The sequence below is a fragment of the Dothidotthia symphoricarpi genome, assembly GCF_010015815.1.
Source record: "Dothidotthia symphoricarpi CBS 119687 unplaced genomic scaffold P153scaffold_10, whole genome shotgun sequence".
In the NCBI taxonomy this organism is placed as follows: Eukaryota; Fungi; Ascomycota; class Dothideomycetes; order Pleosporales; family Dothidotthiaceae; genus Dothidotthia; species Dothidotthia symphoricarpi.
Window position 1 is genome coordinate 202,532 of NW_022985017.1, and position 24,018 is coordinate 226,549.

At 51.9% G+C, this 24,018-nt stretch overlaps 7 protein-coding genes across 7 annotated transcripts; 4 read left to right on the plus strand and 3 right to left on the minus strand.

Moving 5' to 3' along the window:
* Positions 1 to 626: 626 nt before the first annotated feature.
* On the plus strand, positions 627 to 6,052 carry P153DRAFT_366675 (Sec7-domain-containing protein). Its single transcript, XM_033668102.1, has 6 exons — positions 627 to 1,186; positions 1,243 to 3,779; positions 3,825 to 4,460; positions 4,508 to 5,003; positions 5,059 to 5,450; positions 5,565 to 6,052. Exons 1-6 carry the CDS (start codon positions 808 to 810, stop codon positions 5,859 to 5,861), a joined length of 4,737 nt encoding a protein of 1,578 aa, XP_033523646.1. The 5' UTR covers positions 627 to 807; the 3' UTR covers positions 5,862 to 6,052.
* Positions 6,011 to 11,091, minus strand: P153DRAFT_16308 (dicer-like protein-like protein 1). The gene is made up of 4 exons (XM_033662274.1): positions 10,450 to 11,091; positions 7,848 to 10,403; positions 7,359 to 7,798; positions 6,011 to 7,312 (listed from the first exon to the last, which is right to left on the minus strand). Exons 1-4 carry the CDS (start codon positions 10,996 to 10,998, stop codon positions 6,094 to 6,096), a joined length of 4,764 nt encoding a protein of 1,587 aa, XP_033523647.1. The 5' UTR covers positions 10,999 to 11,091; the 3' UTR covers positions 6,011 to 6,093.
* Positions 11,092 to 11,408: 317 nt separating this feature from the next.
* Positions 11,409 to 12,803, plus strand: P153DRAFT_366676 (type 2A phosphatase-associated protein 42). The gene is made up of 3 exons (XM_033668103.1): positions 11,409 to 11,660; positions 11,751 to 12,036; positions 12,096 to 12,803. The coding sequence occupies exons 1-3, from the start codon at positions 11,446 to 11,448 to the stop codon at positions 12,663 to 12,665; spliced, it is 1,071 nt and encodes a 356-aa protein (XP_033523648.1). The 5' UTR covers positions 11,409 to 11,445; the 3' UTR covers positions 12,666 to 12,803.
* Positions 12,804 to 12,841: 38 nt separating this feature from the next.
* Positions 12,842 to 13,789, minus strand: P153DRAFT_291093 (SGNH hydrolase; the record flags this gene model as incomplete). Its single annotated transcript, XM_033663753.1, has 3 exons — positions 12,842 to 13,463; positions 13,558 to 13,570; positions 13,651 to 13,789. The coding sequence occupies 3 exons, from the start codon at positions 13,787 to 13,789 to the stop codon at positions 12,842 to 12,844; spliced, it is 774 nt and encodes a 257-aa protein (XP_033523649.1).
* A 148-nt stretch (positions 13,790 to 13,937) lies between these two features.
* Positions 13,938 to 15,057, plus strand: P153DRAFT_366679 (uncharacterized protein). Its single transcript, XM_033668104.1, has one exon. The coding sequence runs from the start codon at positions 14,251 to 14,253 to the stop codon at positions 14,611 to 14,613; it is 363 nt and encodes a 120-aa protein (XP_033523650.1). The 5' UTR covers positions 13,938 to 14,250; the 3' UTR covers positions 14,614 to 15,057.
* Positions 15,058 to 16,430: 1,373 nt separating this feature from the next.
* Positions 16,431 to 20,571, plus strand: P153DRAFT_316029 (uncharacterized protein). Its single transcript, XM_033664979.1, has 4 exons — positions 16,431 to 16,796; positions 16,849 to 17,404; positions 17,453 to 20,012; positions 20,064 to 20,571. Exons 1-4 carry the CDS (start codon positions 16,786 to 16,788, stop codon positions 20,162 to 20,164), a joined length of 3,228 nt encoding a protein of 1,075 aa, XP_033523651.1. The 5' UTR covers positions 16,431 to 16,785; the 3' UTR covers positions 20,165 to 20,571.
* A 150-nt stretch (positions 20,572 to 20,721) lies between these two features.
* On the minus strand, positions 20,722 to 23,573 carry P153DRAFT_339924 (uncharacterized protein). Its single transcript, XM_033665847.1, has 3 exons — positions 23,550 to 23,573; positions 22,451 to 23,457; positions 20,722 to 22,401 (listed from the first exon to the last, which is right to left on the minus strand). Exons 2-3 carry the CDS (start codon positions 23,176 to 23,178, stop codon positions 20,823 to 20,825), a joined length of 2,307 nt encoding a protein of 768 aa, XP_033523652.1. The 5' UTR covers positions 23,179 to 23,457; positions 23,550 to 23,573; the 3' UTR covers positions 20,722 to 20,822.
* Between the last annotated feature and the right edge of the window lie 445 nt (positions 23,574 to 24,018).

A 24,018-nucleotide genomic window follows, 5' to 3' on the forward strand; every position in this document is an offset into this window, starting at 1 on the left:
GCAAGAACGACAGTAACGAATGAATTTGGAGGGCTCGGGCATTTGATTCTACTCGAAACACTACGTACATGACACGGAGACGAGCGATACACCCTCGTCGAGCCAGGCCTTGCCAAATTCGTGTTTTGACGTATGGAGCGTTGGGATCGGGTGAAGAGAGTATATACATTTAGACGGGCTGTTGTATTCTGGACAGATGTTCTGTAGACTCGCCGGCAATATCTGGGCGTTACCGTTCTGTAGTAACATTGGACACATTTTAGGTATTTGTAAAATTTCACCTTTATTCTTTAGAGAACACATAGCATGCTCTCCTCGACTCCTGAATTTGCATTTAGCCCATCTACGTGAAGCCTGGCAAACTCGATACGACATGGTTCGAAGGCTGCTATTCACATGTTACCTACAAGCATCAAGACATGTGTTCTGTCAATCTCGTGCTGCCATCATATGACGCAGTGCATAGTGGTAGGTGGTGCAGTGCACGCTGGACACCCTGGCCTTTCTCACTGCGGACTCCCGAGTGTGTCTTGGCGAACGACTAAATGTTGGAGACATGTCGAATAGATGCTCTTGTAATGCTGATGCCTATCTAAACTCATTGGTATTGCAGAGGACACGATACCTGTTGTTGTATATTAGTTTCTAACCCAGGCAGATGTATTCTAGAGGAAGCGTGGCCTTTGCTGAATTGGACATGTAGACAGTACAAGACAAACTACTTCGCGACGACTATATCAACGACACGTTCCCCGCGTCCACCACCTCTCACCATCTTCGAGTCGCGCCACACAGACCAACGCCGCCATGTCGAGCAACGGGAGCGAAGACAATGCCGCGACGACACTCCACGACGCGACTTGGAGCTCAGGCGCTCGTCCCCTATCAGTCGCGGTCAACCCCGTAGCTCTCGTGGTGACGGAATGTATCACCGTGACATCGGCGATGCGGAAGCATGCCCGCTGGGCGCATTCTTCCGTGGCTGCCATCTTGGGGGGGTCTTCGAACAAGGCGCCAGCTGTAGTACGGCGGGACCGAAGTGGGCAGGGTATTGCCAGCACAGGAGAGCAGGACGAAGCGGTGCCGAGCAGATGGGGCCTGAGGGGGAAGAAGGGCAAGAGCCTGCAGGACAACCCGCTCATGGCCGCCTTTGCGCGGCTGCGAAGCGACATGAAGGGCTGCAAAGGTAGACACCGACACACATGGAGAAGCCACACCTGAGCCATGCTGACACTGCACCAGACATCAGCACCTTCGACACGCCCTCGATGCTCCACCCCTTCCTGCAGGTCATCCGCTCCTCGTCCACATCCGCGCCCATCACCTCGCTCGCCCTTATCGCCATCACAAAGTTCCTCTCCTACGGCGTCATCGGCCACCACTCTCCGCGCCTCCCAGAGGCTATGCAGCAGCTCTCGTCGGCCATCACCCACTGCCGCTTCGAGGCGAGTGACTCGGCCGCCGACGAGATTGTCCTCCTCCGCATTCTGAAGCTCATGGAGGGCATGATCTCCGGCCCTGGCGGACAAGTCCTCGGCGACGAGAGCGTCTGCGAGATGATGGAGACGGGGCTGAGCATGTGTTGCCAGGCGCGACTGTCTGAGCTGCTACGCCGGTCTGCCGAGATCGCCATGGTGTCCATGTGCCAGGTCATATTCCGCAGACTGAAGACGCTGGAGATCGAGGCGCCGCACGAGCTGGATGCGCTGGATGAGGAGCTGGACGGGAAAGACGACCAGGACGGCCTGAAGATGGACCCGTCTGCCAACGGAACAGGGGAAGCTGCGAGGTCCAAGGTGGAGGCACCTCAGCAGAACAGCGACTCGGAGAAGGGTCACGATGAGCACGACAGCGGCGTGAACCCCGCGACCAGCACCTTGGATTTGCCAGCCACAGTCGAGGGCGAACAGCAACCAGTTGATATTAGACCTTATTCGCTGCCCTCGATAAGAGAACTCTTCCGCGTTCTGGTAGACCTGCTCGATCCACACGACCGACAGCACACCGACACTATGCGCGTCATGGCGCTGCGAATTGTCGATGTAGCTCTCGAGGTTGCAGGCCCATCGATAGCGAGTCACCCAAGCCTTGCGAACCTGGCGAAGGACACGCTGTGCCGGCACATCTTCCAGCTCGTCAGGTCAGACAACATGGCCATCTTGAACGAGTCGTTGCGGGTTGCCGGGACCCTCTTGGCGACATGCCGAAACGTTCTCAAGCTACAACAAGAGTTGTATCTTTCTTACTTGGTTGCTTGCCTCTTCCCAAGAGTCGAAATCCCCTTGGAGCCGGGCATCGAACCTTCACTATACGAAGGTGTCCCGCAAGCACCAAGTCTTGTCAAACAACCACCACAGAAAAGCAGTACTAGTGGAAGGTCGACGCCAGTACCAGTTAAGGACCGAAGACAACTTGGCTTGGAGGGTGGCGCGCGAAAGCCTGACGCTCGCGAAGCCATGATCGAGAACCTCGGCGGTATGGTGCGGATACCGTCTTTCATGGCTGAGCTCTTCGTGAATTATGACTGCGAAATCGATCGCGGTGATGTGTGCATGGATATCATCGGCCTTCTGTCACGAAACGCGTTCCCTGACTCCGCGACTTGGAGTACTGTCAACGTTCCTCCACTTTGCCTTGATGCACTGCTTGGGTTCGTGCAGTCAATAGCAGATCGCTTGGACGACGAGCCTGTGACAGAAGGTTTTCCAAGTGCTGTCGCGCTTCGGGACCAGCGAGCACGGAAGAAGATCATCATCCAAGGAGCAACCAAATTCAATGAAAAGCCCAAAGCCGGAATCGCCTTCCTGGCATCCCAGGGTATAATCTCAGACCCCGACGATCCTGCATGCATCGCGGAGTTTGTGAAGGGAACCACGAGGGTTGACAAAAAGGTGCTTGGAGACTTCATCTCAAGGAAAGGAAACGAAGGCATCCTCAGTGCCTTCATGGGCTTGTTTGATTTCACAGGCCAGCGTCTCGACGAAGCTCTGCGGCAACTGCTGCATACGTTTCGTCTTCCAGGTGAATCGGCGCTTATCGAGAGGATAATAACAGACTTCTCCGAACAGTATTACAAGATGGCGAAACCGGAGGACATTGCCAACAAAGACGCCATTTTCATCCTTACTTATGCTATCATCATGCTGAACACCGATCAGCACAATCCGAATATGAAAGACAAGCGAATGGATGTGAATGCCTTCTCCAAGAATCTTCGGGGGGTCAACGATGGTAAAGACTTCGATCCCGGATACCTACAAGCCATCTACGACTCTATCCAAAGTCGTGAGATCATACTTCCCGAGGAGCATAACGATAAACATGCGTACGATCATGCCTGGAAAGAGCTGCTGGTCAAGGTTCAGTCAACTTCAAATCTCATCATCTGCGATACCAACATCTTTGACGCAGACATGTTTGCGGCAACCTGGAAGCCGATTATCGCCACTTTGTCATATGTCTTTATGTCGGCTACGGATGATGCTGTTTTCTCGCGAGTCGTTTTGGGGTTCGATCAGTGTGCACAGATAGCGGCGCAGCATGGGCTGAACGATGCTCTAGACCGTATCATCTCATGCCTGTCGTACATCAGCACGTTAGCGCCTGACGTGCCACCGAGTACCTCGCTCAACACTGAAGTGCAGGCTGATCAGAAGAGTGTTATGGTCAGCGAGACGGCAGTGCGCTTTGGTCGAGATGGACGGGCACAATTAGCGACCGTTGTTCTGTTCCAGGTTATCAAGGGACATGAGGCCTCGATACGAGACGGATGGAATCATGTAAGTGTCAGTTACCTCATAACATTGCCATACTAACTATAACAGCTCATTCGCATCATGGTCAACCTTTTCGTCAACTCGTTGATTCCTCCCTACTTTCTCTCCTTCCAGAAGACATTAGCTCTACCTCCGATACCCCTACAGAATCCGGCGCAGATCATCGACCGCGCTGAACGTCCTGCCGACACAGGCATTTTTTCCGCGTTGACATCGTACGTGTCCAGTTTCGCCAACGACGAACCACCAGAACCATCGGATCAAGAGATTGAGTATACGCTTTGCACCGTCGACACTGTCAAGGAATGTCATTTCGAGGACATACTCGCCAATATCAGTCACCTACCAGTAGAAGCGCTGCGATCATTGTTGATGTCGCTGCTTGAGCACATACCCGAAGATGGCTCACCAAGAGTCATTGTGGTGAAACCCGAGATACCAGGAGCGAGCCCGCGTCAGAATGGTAGCAGGATAAAAGGAAAGGGTCCCTTGTATGACCCCAGCCTGGTCTTTGTTCTTGAGCTTGCGACAGTATTGGCGCTTCGTGATGAGGAGACTGTCAAGGAACTTGCCAAGGATGTCACCGATGCATTGTCGAGTGTTATCCGCGATGCATCGAAACACCATGCTGTGGTGGTTGCGCGATCGGTGTACTATCTTTTGAGCCTGTTGAAGGCTAGCAACGTAAGTCCTCTAGTCTCCCGATTATCAGGTATCTCTAACAAGCTCAGGAACATGATTTTGTTCGCGCACCTGTTCTCTTACATACTTTCTCAAGCTTCAACGAAGCCTTGCTGACAGAGTGTTCTCAACCACTTCTCCAGGGCTTGACAGACTGCTGCAAGGGTCCGAACGGTCTCCGCAGTGAATTGGCAGGCTCTCCCGACTTCTGGACCATCTTGAGCAGATTGTCTGGGGTACCTGACGCGGCGGGAGACGTCTTTCAGCTCGTCGAAGATCTAACAACGTCGCCTCAACCGGGAATCACCGCAGACAACTATGAGCCTGCAATCGCCCTCTTGAACGAATTTGCTACATCGGCTCAGGTTGGCGCGCGGGAAGAACAACTGCACGATCAAGCTTCAAGACGAAGCAAGGGGCCCAAGACGAAGAAGCCCGAGAGCACCGAGGTCGTTGTCCGCGGCAGCAAGGCCATGACGATCGTCTTCCAGATGTCCAGCCGTGTACCGAATTTCATCGAGCAATCGCATCTCGAGACCACAGAGGGTGAGTTTCCCACTAATTCGTGTCGGGGCTCATATTGATTGCTAACGTGACTTAGCATGGACAGCATACTGGTCCCCCATCCTCAAAACCCTCGCGCACCAATGTCTCAACCCGTGCCGTGAAATCCGCCAACAAGCCTTCAGCGCTATGCAGCGCACACTTCTCTCCAACGACCTCGCGTCCCCCGACCACAAAGAGTGGACCGCCATATTCAGCGAGGTCCTCGTGCCCCTCATCACACAACTGCTGAAACCGGAGGTCTACCAAAGTGACCCGAGAGGTATGAGCGAAACAAGAGTTCGCGCGGCAACACTACTAAGCAAAGTCTTCCTGCACTATCTCGTACTATTGAGCGAGGTCGGCGAGGGAGATTTGTTGAAAGAACTTTGGTTGAAGGTAGTCAGTATCATGGATCGGCTGGGGAATAGCGGACAGGGTGATAACTTGGTGAGTTTGTCCCTTTCCTTTTCTCTTTCTTCTCACCACTCCCTCACTTCTATTCTTTTTTCGCATTAGAGTTCTTCGTCATAATAAGCCATACCCTCGCTAACACCACCCCAGGAAGAAGCCGTGTCCGAAAATCTCAAAAATATGCTCCTCGTCCTCTCAAATGGCGGCTTCCTCGCCCCGCCCGACGAGAAACCAGAGCAGGAGGAGCTGTGGAACGAGACGTGGAAGCGCATCAATCGGTTCCAGCCCGAGCTCTTCAAGGAGTTATTTCCCGAGGAGGCGGGGAAGCCGAAGAGGGCGTCTGCGGAAGGGAAGAGCAAGGAGGTGGTAGTGGGTGGTGGAGAGGACGCGGAGAAAGGAGAGGGTGAAAAAGCCAGTCGACAAGAGGAGAAGACAAAGGAGGGTTAAGTTGATGGTGCGGGCGGGTTTGGTGTGTAGCGATATGGGATTGCGTCGGTCAGGGTGGAGTAGGTAATGGCGGTGAGACGCTCTCAAGACAATGCATGTTGTTTCATTGCAGAGCTGAACGAAGATATGAAAATTTCAGTGAACCTAGGTTTTGTGCGAACCTCATCCGATACTGATCAACGTTTTTTATGATAAACTAGGTTCTAGTCTAGAACCAAATAGAGCCTTCTACCTAGATATTCACACCCATAGCCTCCTTCATCATCGCCTCCTTCTCTTTGATAATCAGCTCATCGCCTTCCCCCTCCCCCTCATCCACACAGTCACATCCATACTTCATCCGGAACTCATACGGTGGCAATCCATCCAGCTTCTCCAACGCAGAGTGACTCGCCCTGACGCGAGCATACCTGCCACTCTGCCCCAGCGAGTAAAAGTGTACCTTATTGTGGATCATAACCATAGCCGCCACAGCTTTCCCTTTACCCGGAATAACCGTATCGGTCTCGAGGGCACCCATGCGCCAGTCGCTGCATCCGAAGTTGATAGATAGCATGCGGCTAAGTCGTGTAGTCGGATGATTCGAAGCGAAGCCCTCGTAAGCGGGGAGCGTCATGTCGACGAAAAAGGGCTTGAGATGCAGGTCGAAGAAGTGCTGCACGACGTTGAAGTCAAATTCCGAGTCGACGAACAGGGCGGCAACAAAAGCCTCGATCACATCGGCGAGACACTTGGGCGGTTCGCTGACGCTGACCCAGTAGTCGACTGCACCGTGGGCTTCTCGCTCGGCCTCCTCGGCTTCAGCCACGTAGTCCCGGATCGATGCGCTTAGGATGGCTGTGTTCTGGCGTATATGCGTGTGCCAACCGAGCTTGACGCAGAGCGCGCCCAGAAATTTGTTGGAGACCATGGGCGTTTTGTGCTCGGTAAGCCACTGGGGATCCTTGTCGGGATAGTTGTAGAAGAGATGCATGATGAATGCCATATCCAGTAGCGAATCACCAAGGAACTCCAAACGTTGGTAGTTTGGTATGTTCTCCCACATGAAGGGCTGAGAAGGATGCACAAATGCAGATCGAAGAAGACGCGGATACCTGAAATGGTATGGATGTACCAATTCGATCTTACGGGCGAGGTCCAACTGGGTAGCGGTTGCTTCGCCGACCTGGTATTTTGGCTTGATATAGGCCGCATAGTAGTCTGACCACTTCGCCATTGTATGGTCCTCGCTGTTGGCGAATAGCTTCACAGCTTTGACGGCCTCGTCCCAATCAGTTGGGTTCCACTGCCCGTCCTTGTGATGTTCCATGAAAGCGGCGCCGATGAAAGCTTCACAAACATCAGCAATACTCTTATCTCCGAGGTTGTGTGTCAGCTTGAGCCAGTCGTCTTCACTCTTGTTCATACCCTTTCCCTTGATAAGCTTCATGCCATCCGGGTACCAAGTACGTCTGATGAATGTTAACTTTGTTTTGAGAGTAGCGTTATGTGACCTACCGAGAGAATGAATCTGTACGGATGTAGCTATACAACTGTAGATCAAGCTCTTCACCATCGGGGAATGAGACCTTCTTCTTGCCCACGGCAGTCTCCATGAGGTTCTTGTTGCAGAGCATGACCATGCGTCGAACGTGAAACTCAAACTCGTTCTCGTCTGGCTGTTGCACAAACGTTGAGATGGACGTAGCCATTTTGAGAAAGCAATCACCCAAGAATTCGAGGCGTTCATAGTTCGGGCCCATACCACTCTTGAAATTGATCTTTTCTTCTTCGTGTTCATCAGAATTCTCTGAGTCTTTGGTCAAAGCTTCGAGGGCTAGAGCTGGGCTGACCTTCAGGTCGAGGACCTTACAGGCGTCCAAGGCAATGAGATAGCTCTCGAATCGGTGAATAATAGCCGGCAACACGTAACACATGACAACGAAGGAAGTCGCAAGCTATTTAGACATCAATATGGTACCGTCTAGACTGCGGAACAAAACTTACATTCGAGATGCGCATTGGCTGAGGACAAATGTAGGTTTTGAGAGTACCAAGAACCTCCTTCTCTTTGATTTCGACAAGGGCAAGGTGATTTCGGCGGAAAGGAATCTTCTCCGCCTCCAAGACGGGCTGCGATTGATTCCACTTGGCGATATCACGACTCCTCAGCCACTTACTATCGGAGTAGTCGAGAATGTTTTTCATGAACTTCTGATTCTGTCGCGGTACGTTCAAAGGAACAGGATCTTGAGGCTTGAGATGTGGCGCCAGCCGATCAGAGTAGAATCTCCGCCCTCCGTTCATAGGATCCACGATGTATCTGTCCAACAGATCTTCATCCATCGTTTCGGGCGTCCATTGCCATGTATGTTCATTGCATACTCTGCGCACTTGATCCATATCCACAATTTGTTCAAGTTCGGTTGGTAAGGTTGGTGCTGCTATCACACTTGGTCGGACTGGAACGATCCAGTATGACATCTTTCGAACATCATGCTCATATACCTTATTGTATATGTCTTCATAGACTCGCAGGGTGAACTTGGTGAGGGACTCGAGCGTCTGTTCAGTAATTGAGTGAGGCAAAGCAGAGGGACACGAGACAACGTTCGAAGATCGACCGTCCGTAAGGTATATGGGAAAACTCGGTAATTGTGGAAATTCGACTCGAGTAAGAAGGCCAAGAGGCTGATGAGGGCGATCCAGACCAGCATCGACGTTGATGACGGTGAGATAGAGGTGTTCCGGGGTAGTACCACGGCCCCGTTGCCAAAATGTTGGCTTTATAAGCATTGAATACATGCCCTTCTTCCTCTCACCAACGGCTAGCTGCGCATTCCTCATGGCTGGAAGAAACTTTCTCACCGTGGGGAGCAGATTCTCGTCGAGTAAGCCCCTTTTGCGAAGCTCCAAACACATGTTGAACGCTGCCGAGCACCGGGCGATCACCTTCCTGGATTGAAGTTGACCTGTCATAGAAATGACTGGTGAGTACTCAGGCAGTATGACCTCGCATTGAAAGCCCGTTCGCTGAGGATTGAAAAGATCAACGGTAACCTCTGGGTTTATGACGTACGTCGGTTGCAGATAGGTCTCGTGGCTTGGAGCTGGAAGTGTAGAGACGAAGTGGTTGAGAACGGTCAAGCTCGATCGGAAAGTGAGCTTTGCGCCGGAATTGGGGTCTGTATAACTGGGATAGAAGGTATCTTGCACTTCGTCACCGTCGGCGTCTGCTCCGTCAAGAAAACGATCCTGTGGGAGAGTTTTACAGAAGTTTCTCATGACATGCTCATCGCTCCTAGCTTGGTACAATCTCTCGCTATGAGCATTGTTACCCTTCTCTAGCATGTGCAAGTATTTCGAATTTCGATGTCTCGCCCGACCTCTAGATTGAACATATCCAATCATCGTACGATACAGGTCGAACCGTACAACGAGATTGCATTGCGGTATGTCAAGGCCTTCTTCTGCAACGGAGGTGGCAAACAGACAGTTCAGCTCGCCTCGTCGAAATTTCGCTACCGTCAAGATCTGAGACCGTAGCGATATGTTATGTTCACCGATCCGAGAGTTGATACCAACTAACATGTCGCAGTGGAGGTTGGGACCACCAAGATGCGCAAAAATGAGCTTGAGTAACCGAGCAGTCTGGCGCTGCTCAACAAAAACGATGGACCTAGCCTCATCACTCCGCTCATAGTACAGGTTGAGGTAATAGTGAAGTTGTCGGACTTTGGAGCTCAGATCTTGTTGGCTGAGTGTGGGTAAGCCGAAGTCATGTTCTTGTACAAAGAGTGCAGCTTCTTTCAGTCGAGCAAGGTCGGCATTCAACTTTTCTACAGAGCCACCTTCCTTGTGCTCCTTATTGTGCCGGTATTCCTCATGGTTCTGAAGCTTGCGAGCTTGTTCGTCGGTAAAAGCGAAGGACCAGTACATATCGGAAGCCCAGCGGCCGAGCTCGGAACCGATTCGCTTTGATGTGATGAAGAACTTCTTGAACGGTCGCACATCACCATATCGCGCCTTTACTTTCTGGTGAAATGGCGTCTCGAATTCGGTTTGCAACTGATCATATACAGCAATCTGCTCTTCGGGTCGACTCGTGCTATTGGAAGCAAAGGTACCATCGGCAGTCGTGGCGATCTTAGAGCAAAGCAGCTTTTCGAGGTCGCGAGCGGCGGCCTTGATGTCATTATCTTTAGAGCTCTTCACATCCACAGGCGAAGCTGTCATCCCAAAAACACGAGGTCGTTTGGTCTTGTCGGGCTCGCAGGCGTAGTAGTCTCTCATGATTCGAGCGTAAGGATGGTTGCTTTTGGCATGATGAGCTTCGTCAAAGATAAGGAGGTTGATCTGCCTGATGGTGATGAAGGAATGCATCATGCACTGTTGCAGAACTTCTGCTGTACAGATAATGACCATGTTGTTGGCGAAAAGTGTGTCCCAGGTGGGCTTCTGCCATAGTGATGCGCCCATGGCGCCGCAAATAGCTTCAACGTTTTGGTCGAGACCGCATCGCAACACATTTGCCTGTTGAAAGACGAGGTTCACCGAGTCCACCTGTCTCGAGTCAGGAATACGATGACAACTATATCAACATCCTTACCAGAAAGAACGCAATCCTGCGCAAGCCGCCTTTGGCTCGATGCTCGAGTTCTTCATCAAGGACGTGCCTAAGCAGCAAAGTTGCGATATGAGTCTTGCCCGAACCAGTATCTAGCACAGCGACGATGTTTTCTGTCTTGGCTTTCTGGAACAGCTCAGTCTGGTAATCGCGGGGATTCGTGATACGGACAGTCGTCTCCTGGTTCGCCAGGATGTCGCGGATGGAGAGCTGTTCATCCTTAGCACCTTTGACAGCGTCTTCGACCTCCTTCTGTGTTGCATGGGCACTGATGTTAGCGGCGAAGGCTCTCATAATTTCATTCTGGGCTCTTCGCCTTTCTGTGGTGGTTCTGGGACCATGAGCGCGACCAACGTCAGCATCGATGTCTGAACTCTCATCTTTGTGCAGCTCTTCTTCTTCTTCTTGCGGCTCTTCTTTTTCTTGCGGCTGTTCCATCTTTAGAGCAGACTGGGTTTCATCTCCGGACACGGATCTCTCATCGCATGAAGCGTAGTCCAACTGTTCTTCTTCGATGTCAGCCCATGCCATGTTGCTAGCCGCGGTGGTCACTTGAGCGATGGCTGGCGCAGGTTGAATTTAGAGAAGCGGAGAGAGATTTGAGAGATTACAATCAACAAGTGGGTCTTTTGAAGACTGAAGGTGAGAGACGTCTATGTAAGTTTGCTCATTGGTCCCACGTCCTGATAGAGAGCAAACGGAGCAGAGACCCGGCCTGTCACCGCTTTGTCGGCGGTGAGTCGAGTTTTTCAGACTCGGGTATACTGAGCGCTGAACATGTCCGTATATCTGTGCAGCTCCGAGTAATGGTGAAGCGAGCAAGTGATGTTTGGAAAGTAGTGGCGGGGTACGCGTTCATAGTGCAAGCGCAACCGTGCACCAAGACGCGAACGCACGTGTCCTTCCTAATCACGACTTGGGGCTTCCTACAGCATCTGCAACTTCAACACACAACTCTTGCGTAACTAATTTTCAGAAATGGCAAACGAACCCCAAAGCATACGAGGTCTCTTTGTGAGCGCTGAACGTGCGCGCAAGGACCTCTCATCTTCCTACGATAGCAACAGTCCCGCTTTCCAAGAAAACCTCAACACCGCAATTGCCACATACCAAGAATGTCTCAAGCTCGCCGAACAAGTCTCGCTCTTCAGCCCGAACGAGACTCTGGAAGATATATCCTCCACTGACCTGCAGTCCGTTTCTCACTCTTTTCCCCCACTCTCAACTTTTCGCAACTATCCGGGGTTCTTGGCATCTTGATCTCTCGCTTATACATTTGCTAGGTACATGACCATCAACCATCACTTGGCGGAACTCGGACAAAAGATCTCGAGCACAGATGTATCCGTGAGAAAGAAGAACATCCTGCAAGCGCGGGTTTACTATGAGCGGTTTTTGAAGCTCCTGGATTCTTACGATGCGCTTAGCAAGTCAGATGCGAGGCTTTTCGAAACCTACACTGAAGATAAGGAGAACTTTGCTACTGCAAGCACGCGGGATGCCGCGGCAAGAAGAGATGCGAAGATCACACGGTTCCGCGAGGAAAAGGAGTTGAAGAGAAAACTAGAGGTATGTCGCGTCATATTGAATAACCCTAATGAATGGGGCATGCTAAGGCATGTGCACAGTATCTTCAGCAAAATCCCAAACTCGCCGAGAATGACGAACAAGTGGTTCGGGAGTTGCACCTGACGAATCTGGCATTTATGGTTCACCAGACATTCCAGTCGCTCGAGTCCATTGCACAGGAACTGCACATCATTTCCCTAGCACCCCCCACGCCCACGCAAAGACAAATCGCGCCAGGGCCAGACGAACGTCAAGATGGCAGGAACAAAGATACGTATTCTGAGCGTCTGGACGGCCAACTACCCGGGCTTAAGTACTCGGGACCCATCCTCAGCCCCGACGGCAAACCAATGCGGCCATTTACGCTTCTGGACAGCCGGCAAACGTTGAAAAAGAACGTTTTCCGACCTGATCATAGTCTGCCAACCATGACAATTGACGAATATCTTGATGAAGAGAAGAAAAGGGGTGGTATCATCGAGGGGGGTGGCCCACAGAGTGAGATTCGCCCTGAGCCGAACGAGGACGATCTCGTTGCGGCTGATGAAGAGACGATGAAACAACGTGCATGGGATGAGTTCACGGAGGAGAATCCTAAAGGTTCTGGAAATACCCTCAATCGGGGTTGAGTGGTTATGGAGTTCTGTCGTATACCTAGATCATGCTATTTGCAACATGACGAGCGTCTATCCAAAGTGTCGCTTGCTTGTTGTTAGCAAACTCACCTTGACATAACTCATCTTCTCTATTGTCGTGAGTCCATCCAAGACAAGGGAACTGTCCATCCCTCAAAATCGTCGTCCCATCAAAGACGCTCCGGTGCCAACTCAGGCCACTTCCCCACCACAACCTCCATCAACCCCTTAGACAGCACCGCATACCCCTTGACATCCAGATGCAATCCATCCGTAAACCAGCCCTCCCCAAACTCCTTCGCGCCCACCAGCCCACACCCCGGTAACTTTTCCTCCCCATACTTAACCGCCTGATCCTCCGCCCCTCTCCCCTCCACCTCCAACGCAGCATCAATCAACGACCCCCAATAATCCAGCCCCACCACCCTCCCCGTCTCGCCATACTCGGCCGCGATCTGCATAATCTTTTCTGCATATCGCCTCTTACTCACATACGTCTTGTATGCGTAATCTGATTTCTCGCCCCATTTGGTCGTCGGGCGGTTGATCGGCGGGGGCGTGATCAGCACAATTTTCGTCGCGGACAGGGCGTCTTGAGTCAGGATTGTTTCGACAAAAGTGCGGATGTTTGCTGCGAAGGTGGAGAGCGGGACATATTCTTTGTTGTCGGCGACGAGGCAAGCGTCGTTTGCGCCGAGGAAGATGGTGAAGAGGAGGGTGGGTGGGGCGCGTGGGGAGACGGCGCGCGTGATGATGCGGTCGAAGTCTAAGGCGAGGTCGGTGGATGTGTAGCTTGTGAGGGTATTAGTCGGGTTTGCATTGGATCTGCTATGGTATGATGCGTGTGTGTGTTTATTGGATTGAAGTGGAGTGGGTTGGAGTGCACTACCCTGCTTGGCCTAGTCGTCAGAGTCAGGGTCAGTATCGGTATGAGGATTTTCAGCATAGTCTAGTCGACCATTGTAGTTTGAGTCAGTACCTTCGTTCACTATCTGTGCTTTTCCATGATATTGCTGTTCGAGGAACAACCCGAAGCCTTGCGTCTTGTCGTCGAAGCTCCATTCGGTCAACGAGTCGCCGAAAAGCACAAACTCGGGCAAATCGTCAGAAGATATCATAGCTGGGAGATGTTCGTTTGTTATCTGGCTAAATATCAATGTTGGTTATGATCATCAATCTTGACGGTGGGTGTTGGCTGATCAGGCAGCTGTTCTAAGCCGCATTCGACATCACCGCACGTGATGCCACCCCATCGTGGTCTCCATCGTCGTTGAAGCATGAAATGTTGTTCTTCAGTCAAAATACGTGAACAACAGTTGCGGTACCATACTTGCTGCGTCCTGAGCTTCAAGACGTCTCGCTCAGAAGCACTCATCATCCGGAAGCGGTCATCATGACCTCAGTCTTTCGTCGCGAACAATCGTCATTCGTCGTGTCGCGCAACTGTCTTCCAGCTTAAAATGTATAGTTCCTGCTCTCACTCGACTTCAAATCAAATCTCTTGGAGTCGAATTGCACAAACATCAACTTCGCCTACCCGTTGATCAATCACCCATATACCTCACCCAACCTACACAAAATGTCCTTCCTCACCAAATTCCGCCCTCTGCAGCGCTTGGCTATTCCAATATCCGCCCGCCCACTCAGCACCACGCACTCGGTGCGATCCGATAATGACAAACTCATGGGCGACAACCCAAAATCTAATTTCCCCGACCCTTCCCCCAATTCGTCTGCGGCGCCCAACCGGAAAGTGCGCACCGAACCTCAGCACAACGATCAGCAGTCGAGTGCCTCAACCGAGGAGCACAAAACTGGCGATGACCATCCAGCAAAGCAGCCTGATTACCAGGCAGAGCCGTCAAGGAAGACAGGGATTGGCGGTGGAGAGGAAGTCAAAGGTGGTAAGGAGGGACTAGGAGAGAGAGGGGACAAACAGTAAGATGGCAGTAAGAGGCATGAGATAGTAGAGACAAGGGAAAATATGGATATCGATGTTGTAGATTGAGAAGAGAAGGCCCTGATTGAATCAATCTCGTGACCATCGGACAAGATTATCTACCAGAAGTTGCTGTGAGGCTGTCGACATTCGCTTTAGTCGTGCCGATAGGTTGAGTACAAGTGGTGCAATTCGAGCATTGTAAGAATACGGAGTACGATATTCTCAATAACCTGCTTAGCCAATCAAGAGGTCCGCTCTTGTCGCGCCGTATTTCCGTATTTCATATTGCTCTGGGCTGCACCTTTGTATGCGTGCACAAGGGTCGCTTCTTGGGACGCGCTAGAAGCTGGGGTATCTTTCTCACATGAGAACCATGGATCTCTATATCACATGCAAACTCATACACTCAAACTTGTCCTGGCCGTTTCCATGGGTCTGGCGTAAGGATGAGATGCTGGATGCTCCTGAATCCTGACGCGTCGTAGATGACGGACAGTGATACGTGGAACTACAGGGTTGCCGTGCTTTACCGGCCTGCAACATGGAAACAGGGATGAATACGTACAAATAGCGGAGATGATATACACAGTAGAGATTAGCAGTCGAGATAGATAAGAGTCATTGGCCTGCATCGAATCTTCTACGGATGCTCTGGATGCCTAGGGTCTTGCGAGTAAGTAAAACAAGGGCCTCTCCCTCGCGTAGGGAGGGCGCTTCGAATCTGTCTCCACAGTTAAACAGTCTGTCGGGTTACCAATTGCGTTATATGGCCTGCCTCCGAAGTGTCAAGTTGGAGACATCCTGGAAACATAATGTGTGTTCTCTCCGGGTCAAGGGAGTCAATGAAACGCGAAATCCAGATCCCTGCAATTGGGCTTGCAGCAAGGTGCGAACTGCAGGAACCTACCGGACTTGGAAAAAGTAACCAAGCTCTCGGTGTCGGCAAGCGACGTCTGCATCTCATTTTTGACGGCGCATTCCGTGTCTCTATAGAAAATGTATGCTTTCACTCTTCAGATAAGAGAGGGCTTGCTGATAGTAAGAGGACAGTCTAACCACCACTCGTGGACTATACGCTGTGTGATTGGACAACGGAAAGATGTGAACGACCAGGATGGAGCGCATGTTCTGTGGGGCATGGTGAGATTCCAGGGGAGAATAGGGACGAGCCGAGGAGCTGTCCTCTGCAGACACGATGATCCATTTGGGTACTCCGAGGTAAGAAAGGACGGTCCCGAGCAGCGAAGATAACAATGCGGGCTGAGGCCAGCAATCACGGAGATTGAAGGGCGGCTGGGTTCTCAACGGAGGTGGAAGGTCCTAAACAGTCGACAATGGTGGTACTGGTACAATTTCGCATCTGTGGGATATCACTCCAATGTGCGAAGTCTTCGAGGAGAGAGTACAGTAAAGGCTGTGGGACTGCTATAGGAGGCCCGTGGGGTGCATGTACACGCAGCCTTATTTGGTAAGGTCAACCTACCGTGTATGCTAAATACGATGCTCAGACGATTGATAGGCTTGTATTGGTCAGGTTAAACTTCAGCTGAGCGGAATGTGTTGCACGGTTCAGACGTTGATTTGTTATCGCGGGTGACAAAGAAGAACGGCAAAGAGGGCGGCGGGCGAGCTTTCAGGGGGATCCACTCAACAGCAACGTGAGCAACGTTGACGGATGGCAAGACTAGCCGCACAGGCCTCGATGTGGGAAGACCGACTAACCGAATCCCGCCTTGGCATGTACGTCGAGCAGCATATGCGGGCTTTTGCGTAACATTTGTTTGCGGCAGTGCAGCGCGCATCTTTGTTAGGGGCAAATAGCGTTGCAAAGATGCCGCAGGTGATGGTGATATACCGGCAACCACCGCACAAGCACCATGGAGTTTGATAGCATGTCACGGCTGACGCTCGCCTTCCCTGCATCTCATCTCTTACCCCACGCAGCCACAGCCCGTTGTCGAGAGCTCCGGCGACTCGCGACTCGAGCACCATAAGCAGTAGCATGCTCGCCATTTCTTGGGCCTAGGTACCAGACTCGCCAGTGACCTCACTTTGCGCACCTCGTATCTCGCACACAACCAAGCCATCGTCACGCCTGCCTTGCGCCTAGCTGCGTCGTCGAACAAGTGCAGTAAAGAATCCATCCGGGTGCAGCCAAGGACGCGACACAAGATGACGTCTGGGTAAGCTAGGCTGCTCTGTTCCTGCGCTTGTTGCGCTCTAACACTTCCACAGGTCCATGCGAGAGGCCATCAAGGCTCTCAACACGACTTTCTCCGCGCCCACAGCACCCTATCCGCTGCCCGACGAACTACGCGACACCATCGCCAGCTTCCTCGAACGCTATGACAACATCGACGACTACGACTCCCAGCGCTTTCATGACGACCTCCACGCAGTATACCAGCGGCATGTTGCCGGCAACCCAGAAAAGCTTGGCGCTTTCTTGTCCGCGCTGCGACTGGTACGGCCTGCCCTCACAGGGGAAACGCGTTTGACCACTTGGTGGGACCTGGTGCTTAAGCCCACAATCGATGGGATAGGGCATAAGAGGCGGGTCATCGACGACGCAAGCGAGTTCTTACAGGGCATACTGGTCTACGATGCCGAAACAGACCACAACGGGGAAGCTGCACGTCTCTCTAGCCTCTTCACAAAGAAGTTGCTCGACGCATACCTTGCCCGAACCAACGTGTTCTCTTCTTGGGAGGATGCCGTGAATCCAGAGAACGAGTTTGTGTCGCATGAGCTCGAAGCTGTCTTGATGGTATTTGGGCGCAAAATGCCAAAGGTGCGTCCTCGACTTGATCCACACACAGTCTCCCGCTGAACCGATTAGGCTCTACTCCTTGCTCTCGATGAGCTCTTCGTCCAGAAACAATACCGTATCCAGGCCTTGACTTTGTTGAGCGCCTTCGTCAGGCTACAGCCACCACATCTCCACCTCGTTCTCGAAACACCCCTTATACAGAACTTGCAGAAGAGTCTCCTCATCGATACCTCCTCGACTGTCATCGAACTCGCACTGGTAGTCCTGATCATGTTTCTACCCCACATTTGCGGAGCTTTGAGCTCTGACCAAAGCCTGAGATTAAAATGCTTCCTGATCTACAGCAGGGTACTGTGTTGGGACAAGCTTGGAAATCCCGAGGATTCAAAATCTTCGTACAACAATGTCGACGACCAAAGCAATGAGAGTCAAGACGAGGAGGAAGTAGAGCCCGAGCAAGCGTGGGAACGAGTGCAGCATTCCATGGACTACCCTGATTCATCCCCGCCAACTCTCATGCATTACTTTACCTTTCTCTACGGCCTGTTTCCACTCAACTTCATGAGCTTCGTTCGCAAGCCACGGAAATACCTAAAGTCACTCAACTTTCCAGGTGCTCGCGACTTTGATCTTGATCAGGACCTCATCCACAGTCGAACCGAGCCATATCGACGGGTCCATCTGCTGCATCCCAACATGTTCACGACTACGATTGAGGACGAATTGAGCGACCACAGGTGGTTGAAGAGCGATCCTGTGGACGTTGTGACTGAGTGTATGGATCTCTGTGTGGCCGTATCGACAACGCTAGATGATCCTGGACCACCACCAATGGCAAAATTACCTCCTATTCCAGACGTTGCCAATGAGTTTGCATTGGACGAGGATGAACCTACTACGAACGATTCGAAAGTAAGCTGGAGGAATACACAGGCGACTATGGTGGTGCCTCTAAGCGAAGCCCCAGACATGCCAGAGCTTGAGAATGGCCTCTTTCAAAATACTGCCAGCACCATAGAGGATTCGTTGAAGCAAGCAAAGGATGGACTGGCAGTCAGGTCACCGTCCCCTCTACCGAAAGATCATAGTATAATGGATTCGCCTACATTGCCACCAGTCAAGGATACAAAGAAGCAGTACGCTATCGGTGCGCCTGGAACAACTCAACGGTTCGTATCTCGCAAATCTAGCCTCGACAACTTCGCTCAAAGCGTAACCGGAGCCACCTCCCCTACGCACCCCGGTTTTCAGAATCAGAACATGGCCTCTCTGCAGAGAGAGATCATGCTTCTTCGAAACGATCTCAACTTCGAGCGCTACTTGAAGATGCAACATTTGGCCCACATTGGTCATCTCCAGCGGAAACACATCAAGGAGGCAACGGCAGAGGCGGAAACACAGAACCTCATCAACTCGAACAAGACCTTGAAGGCCAGGCTTGCCAAAGCAAATGAGCTGTACGCCCAGTTGAAGAAGGAAACACTTACAAGCCGGAACCAATCGAAGAGATGGGAGAATGACTTGAGTGCGAAAGTCCGGTCGTACAAAGAGAGCGAAAAGTCATGGGGCAGTGACGGAGAAAGCTTGCGTTTCCAACTGCAAAAGACACAGGCCGATTACGAAAACCTCAAGGATATCGTAGAGAGGGCAGAAGCTGAGCGTCTCAAGGCCCAACAGCGAACGCGAGCCCTAGAATACGACCTGGAACATTACTGCGACGTGCAACAAAAACTCGAAATCGCACAGGAAAAGATTATTACGTATGAGTCTCAGAGCAAGGACCTCAACATGTTGATCCAGGAGCGGACCACATTGCGGAACGATCTAGAAGTTACCAATATGCGGTTGAACAGTCGGGAGGCGGAACGTGAGCGTGCTATCAAGGCTTACGAGCGACGGATCATGGAGCTTGAAACACGATTGCAGATGGCAGAAAGGAATACCGGGAAACCTGGGCAACTTCCTGCCTCGGTTCAACAGATGTTAGATTCAGCACTGGCAGCGAGCAACAACAGGCTGGAAAAACTGAAAAAAGCAAACCAAGAACTTCACAGACAGTACACGGAACTGAGTTTGAAACATCAGGATCTCCAAGGTGAGCGACAAGCTGAGCTTGACCGCTTCCCTGTACCGCAGAGTTCCAAAACTTTCGAACTCGATCAATCGCAAATCAGTCGCAGCTCCAGCACAAAACGAGCAAACAACTTCAGCCCAAGGTATGTGCCTTCACTCACAACCGACATGGCACCTAGCGAAGAGCGTGAATACTTCCCCGACTACCAATCCCCTACTTCGGTGAGCAACTCACCAGGGATTTCTTCTCCAGCTCGTCCTGTTCGGAGCGAATCCTCGAGTTCCCAGAGGGCCCACACATCTCAGAAGCCACAGGTTCCCCAGCTGTCACCTCTATCACACCCCGCGTTTGGCGGTGGTCTCGTGCCAGAGTATCCTGGACTGCGTGACGGCACTGTCCATAGTCTCTACGGGGCACGAAAACCGACTACTCCCAATGCTGTCCAATCGAGCGCCAAGAGCTCGTGGTCAGTCCACACCGATGGCAGTGGCAGCAGAGAAAAACAAGACAAGGACAAACCGGAACCAAAACCGGAAGTCAGGGTCTTCGGTCGTGGTAAGTCTATTGATCCATATTTGCTTGAGCTTGTAAGCTAATGAACATCAGGTGGTGCCCAGAATATGAGCAAGAAACCCAAGGATAAAGAACCGAAGAAGCCGGCGTCTTCCAAAACGGGAGGCTTCCGTGGACTGAAGGGCATCATGTGAGAAGCATAATTGCATCGTCGGCCTCTCTTCGCAATGCAGCACATATCGTGCTGCCTAACATCACCCAACAATCTCCGACTTATTCACCTTGAGCCGTACAATCTAAAGCGGCATTCCAGTTTAGCGATTTCTTTCCCACGTTACCTTTGATGCAACGATTGCATCTACGATTCTATTTTGCTCATCGTCACGATCATTTCATTTGTCTTCGATACTTCTGGGGGTTTCGTAATGTCAACGCGCTGAGAGCGGAGGAAGAGGTTTGGCCCGATACTGCACAATGTAGACACTCTAGACATAGCTGGACTTGTCTGTTTTTCTTGTATTCGTATTATAGTGTACTGTGCTTCTGAGCTGCACATCCCAGACCCAGAACGAATCCCATTTACACTTGACGTCTCCGCACGTTTCTCATGAGAAAGACCATGGTTCTTTGAACCCTGTGTTGGGTGACCGTGATGATCGTGCATGTATATGCCCAATGGTAAACGTTATGGACAATACACAGAGAAGAAGGGCCGACAATGAGTGATTACACTCATGCTAACAGTCACATAGATACTAGCATAAAAAATAGAGTTTCTCATATCACAAAACAACAAGGGTATCGTATACGGACGTAAATCGTAAAGTAACAGCAGCATCATAACAACCATCCTCACACTCCCTTCTCCCCAAGCAGCGTCTCCTTCTCCTTAGCATCACCCACCTCCCCGCCCTCATACGCCTTCCTCCACTTCTTCAAGCCAGCGTAATTCCCATGCCTAACAATCTCCTTCGTATCGCCCACGGTCCCAAAACAGCAGTGTTCCACCTTGCCCAACGGGCCTTCTCGCGGATCATCTTCGAGCAAAACGCCGAACCTAAGCTTCGTATTCTGCAGTTCCTCGGGAAAGGGATCGCCGCCAAGACAGGCGCCGACGCTCAGCTGGTCGAGCGTGGGGTTGCGCGTGGTGACGAGGATGCGCGAGAAGAGCGTGTCGGACGCGACGCCGTTGACGTGGATGGCCCAGCTGCCGACGACGACGGACGCGACGGTCAGCACGAGCGCGACCGTGTAGCCGAACCATAGCGAGCGCCGGTAGTACACGTACACGACCATTGTGCGCGACCTGTCACAGGGGACCTGGCAGGTGTCGGAGATGACTAGGCTTGGGTCGCTGAGCAGTGTGATGAGCATGTCTTCTAGCAGGTCTTGCACTGCGTCCATTAGGTGTGATACTGGGTATGCGGTTGCGGAGTCGACGAGCTTCGTCTCGGACATGTCGGAGCGCGTGACGATGAAGACGTTGGATGTCTTTTCGATTTCGCCGCGGAGGAAGTTACGCAGGAGCGCTGCGACGGAGTGGTATGCGGCTGTGAGTTTGTAGGCTGCTACGTCGGACCTGGGGCTGATGAAGTTTGAGCTCGGGCTTGCTACCCAGTCGGTGTTGTTGTTGCGGGCATCGTGCGGTGGATGTGTGACTGTGGTGTCGACGACTGGACCTAGATAATCTCGTTGCTTGATGCTGGTCTGTTGGGTTGGCGAGTACTTCATCTCGATTGTGTAGTTGGTGTGGTGCAAGACGCATTTGAACATCTTGGACTCGTGGACATATTTCCACTTCTTGGCATATGGAGAATCGTCGGCGTAGAGTTCGTTTGTCTTCTCTGCATAACCAATCCAAATGACTGGCTCGCTGTCGAAGACACCAAGCCAATCGGGATAAGGAGCACTTTGTTTCGGGACACCTTCGACCGTGTCGATTTGAGGAGATGCGTAGTCGTGCGTATCGAGCACTGAGTGGTAGATGAGGTCCCCTTGAGGGGCAAGTATATCTGAGGTAAATGGCAAGTCTGCAGACAGGGTATCGTTGATGTAGTCGCATTTGTAACCTGGCCCCATGAAATTGATATTATACGTGCAATTCCATCCCTGATCGCATGAAATTGCAGCAGCATTCTCGCGCGCTTGAGCTTTCTTCAAGTAGGCAGCGCTGTAGGCCGAGCGTCTTGCGTTTTTGCTTGGCTGGTCGTAATAATCGAAGAATCCTTCTGTCTTTCCATATCGGTCTGTCGTGTTGTAGTAGCTCACAGAAGCGCCGCTGAAATTGGCAGAGTCGGTTACTCGAAAATTGTAGTAAGACTCGCGCGTGAAGTTGAGAATCGGGACATTTGGACAGGTAGTTTGGTCGTGGTACGTTCTTGCTTCGGACGTAAGGGAGGCTGGCGACAGGACGGATGCCATTGGGATAAGCCTAATATGGCATCAGTATCCATCTCTGCATTGATTGGCAGTTGGCTCACCAGCTGCAAAGCGCCATGACCGTCGCGAGCTTTCCGTTCCTCAGCATCTCCCAATTCAAGAAGAATTGTGTTGGATCTTCTGTCGCAGAAAAGAGTCCGTCTATGCCATTCATTGTCATGGCCTTTGTCCGAAATGTGTGCCATATCCGCTGCCTATAGCAGATGACAACGGTTCCCACGAGCATACTCTTGAAGAAATAGGCAAACGCCGTCCCATACCTCACCATCATCAACTGCTCCGTGGCGGGGTGTCCATCCAGGCTGGCGTAGAAGAGATGATGACCTATTGCCGCCGCCACGCCAGCCGTAAACAGACCAGCTATAAGCGCTGGGGTCGTCCAGTGCACATGCCATTTCGCGAGTTCCCCCGCTCGCCGGTCAACGAGAGCTTGCGTATCAGCGTTTGTAGTCTTGTGGTGGTAGATGGAGTTCAATGTGTATATCGACTCTCTCCCCGTAGGCCCTGGGCTCGTATTGCGCTCTCGTAGTGGTTCATACTGGCCGCTGTCTGGTGACATTGGGAGGAACGTGCCAGGCCGTAGACTTCGCCGTGCCTCTGAGGGTCGATCGCGCGAGTCGTGAAAGTCCTCAAAGTGCGCCAAAGGTCCCGATAGGAGCGACATCTCGACGGGGTCCGATTGCGAGTGAAAGGTATCGTAGTGCTCCAGATCATTGTCCGGCGACATGGATCTGGAAGATTGTGGTGAGAGGGGGTCTCGCGAGGCCATTGCAAAGACAGAGCTGGGCTACTCAGAGTCGCGGCTGGAACATCTAAAGCTACACTGCCATTCAAAGAATAGCCAACAAAGTGGGGTTGGTTCGGTCGCACAATGTCTCAGCCTGTCAGTTTCCGTCCAGTCGTCGCTGGGAGCAGTTGTTGCAGAGTAAGCTTCCGGCGGGCCTTGAGGGTAAAAGGTGAGAGCTGCGGTACGGATCGAGACATGGCTTCATTGTGTATCCCAAGATAGCGCGATGCGGAGAGTGGGCGAGACTTCAGCCCTGGGAAGCTAAGCATCATAAGCACATAAGCAACATCAGCGCTAGGGAGATCAACAGCCGGGCGAGTGGCTCAAGTGCAGTGTATGATTGGAGGCCTTACCGACTATGGGGTTCGCGAATCTCGATAGGACTGGAGAGAATGCCGATGATGCGAAGGGGGGAAAAAGCATCCCTAGGATTGGACTCTGTCTCTCTATTTTGGGTGTGCTCAAGGAAGACCAAAACATGCGACTGGTCGTCGCTGAATTGTGGCGCGTACTACAAATCTAGGTGTCGAATTTGAAGCCTTCCTGTTGGTGTGTCGAGGTCATGTTCATGTGTGGCTGCCTGAGCTACGCCAGCTCCAAGGGTTGCGTACTGCTCTGCCTCGCTGAGTGCATGAGAGGCGCAGAAGGGGACCCCATCGGCTGTAGAAGCTGCGGGAGACTGTTGAGCTGAAGATTTAGGTCTGAAACCGGATTTTTGTCATGTTTGATAGATAGAGTAGCTTGTGGTGTTCTGGAGCATGCAGAGCAACAGTGCGGGCACATTCGGCTGAATGCATGAGCTTGCCCATCTTCTGATCATGG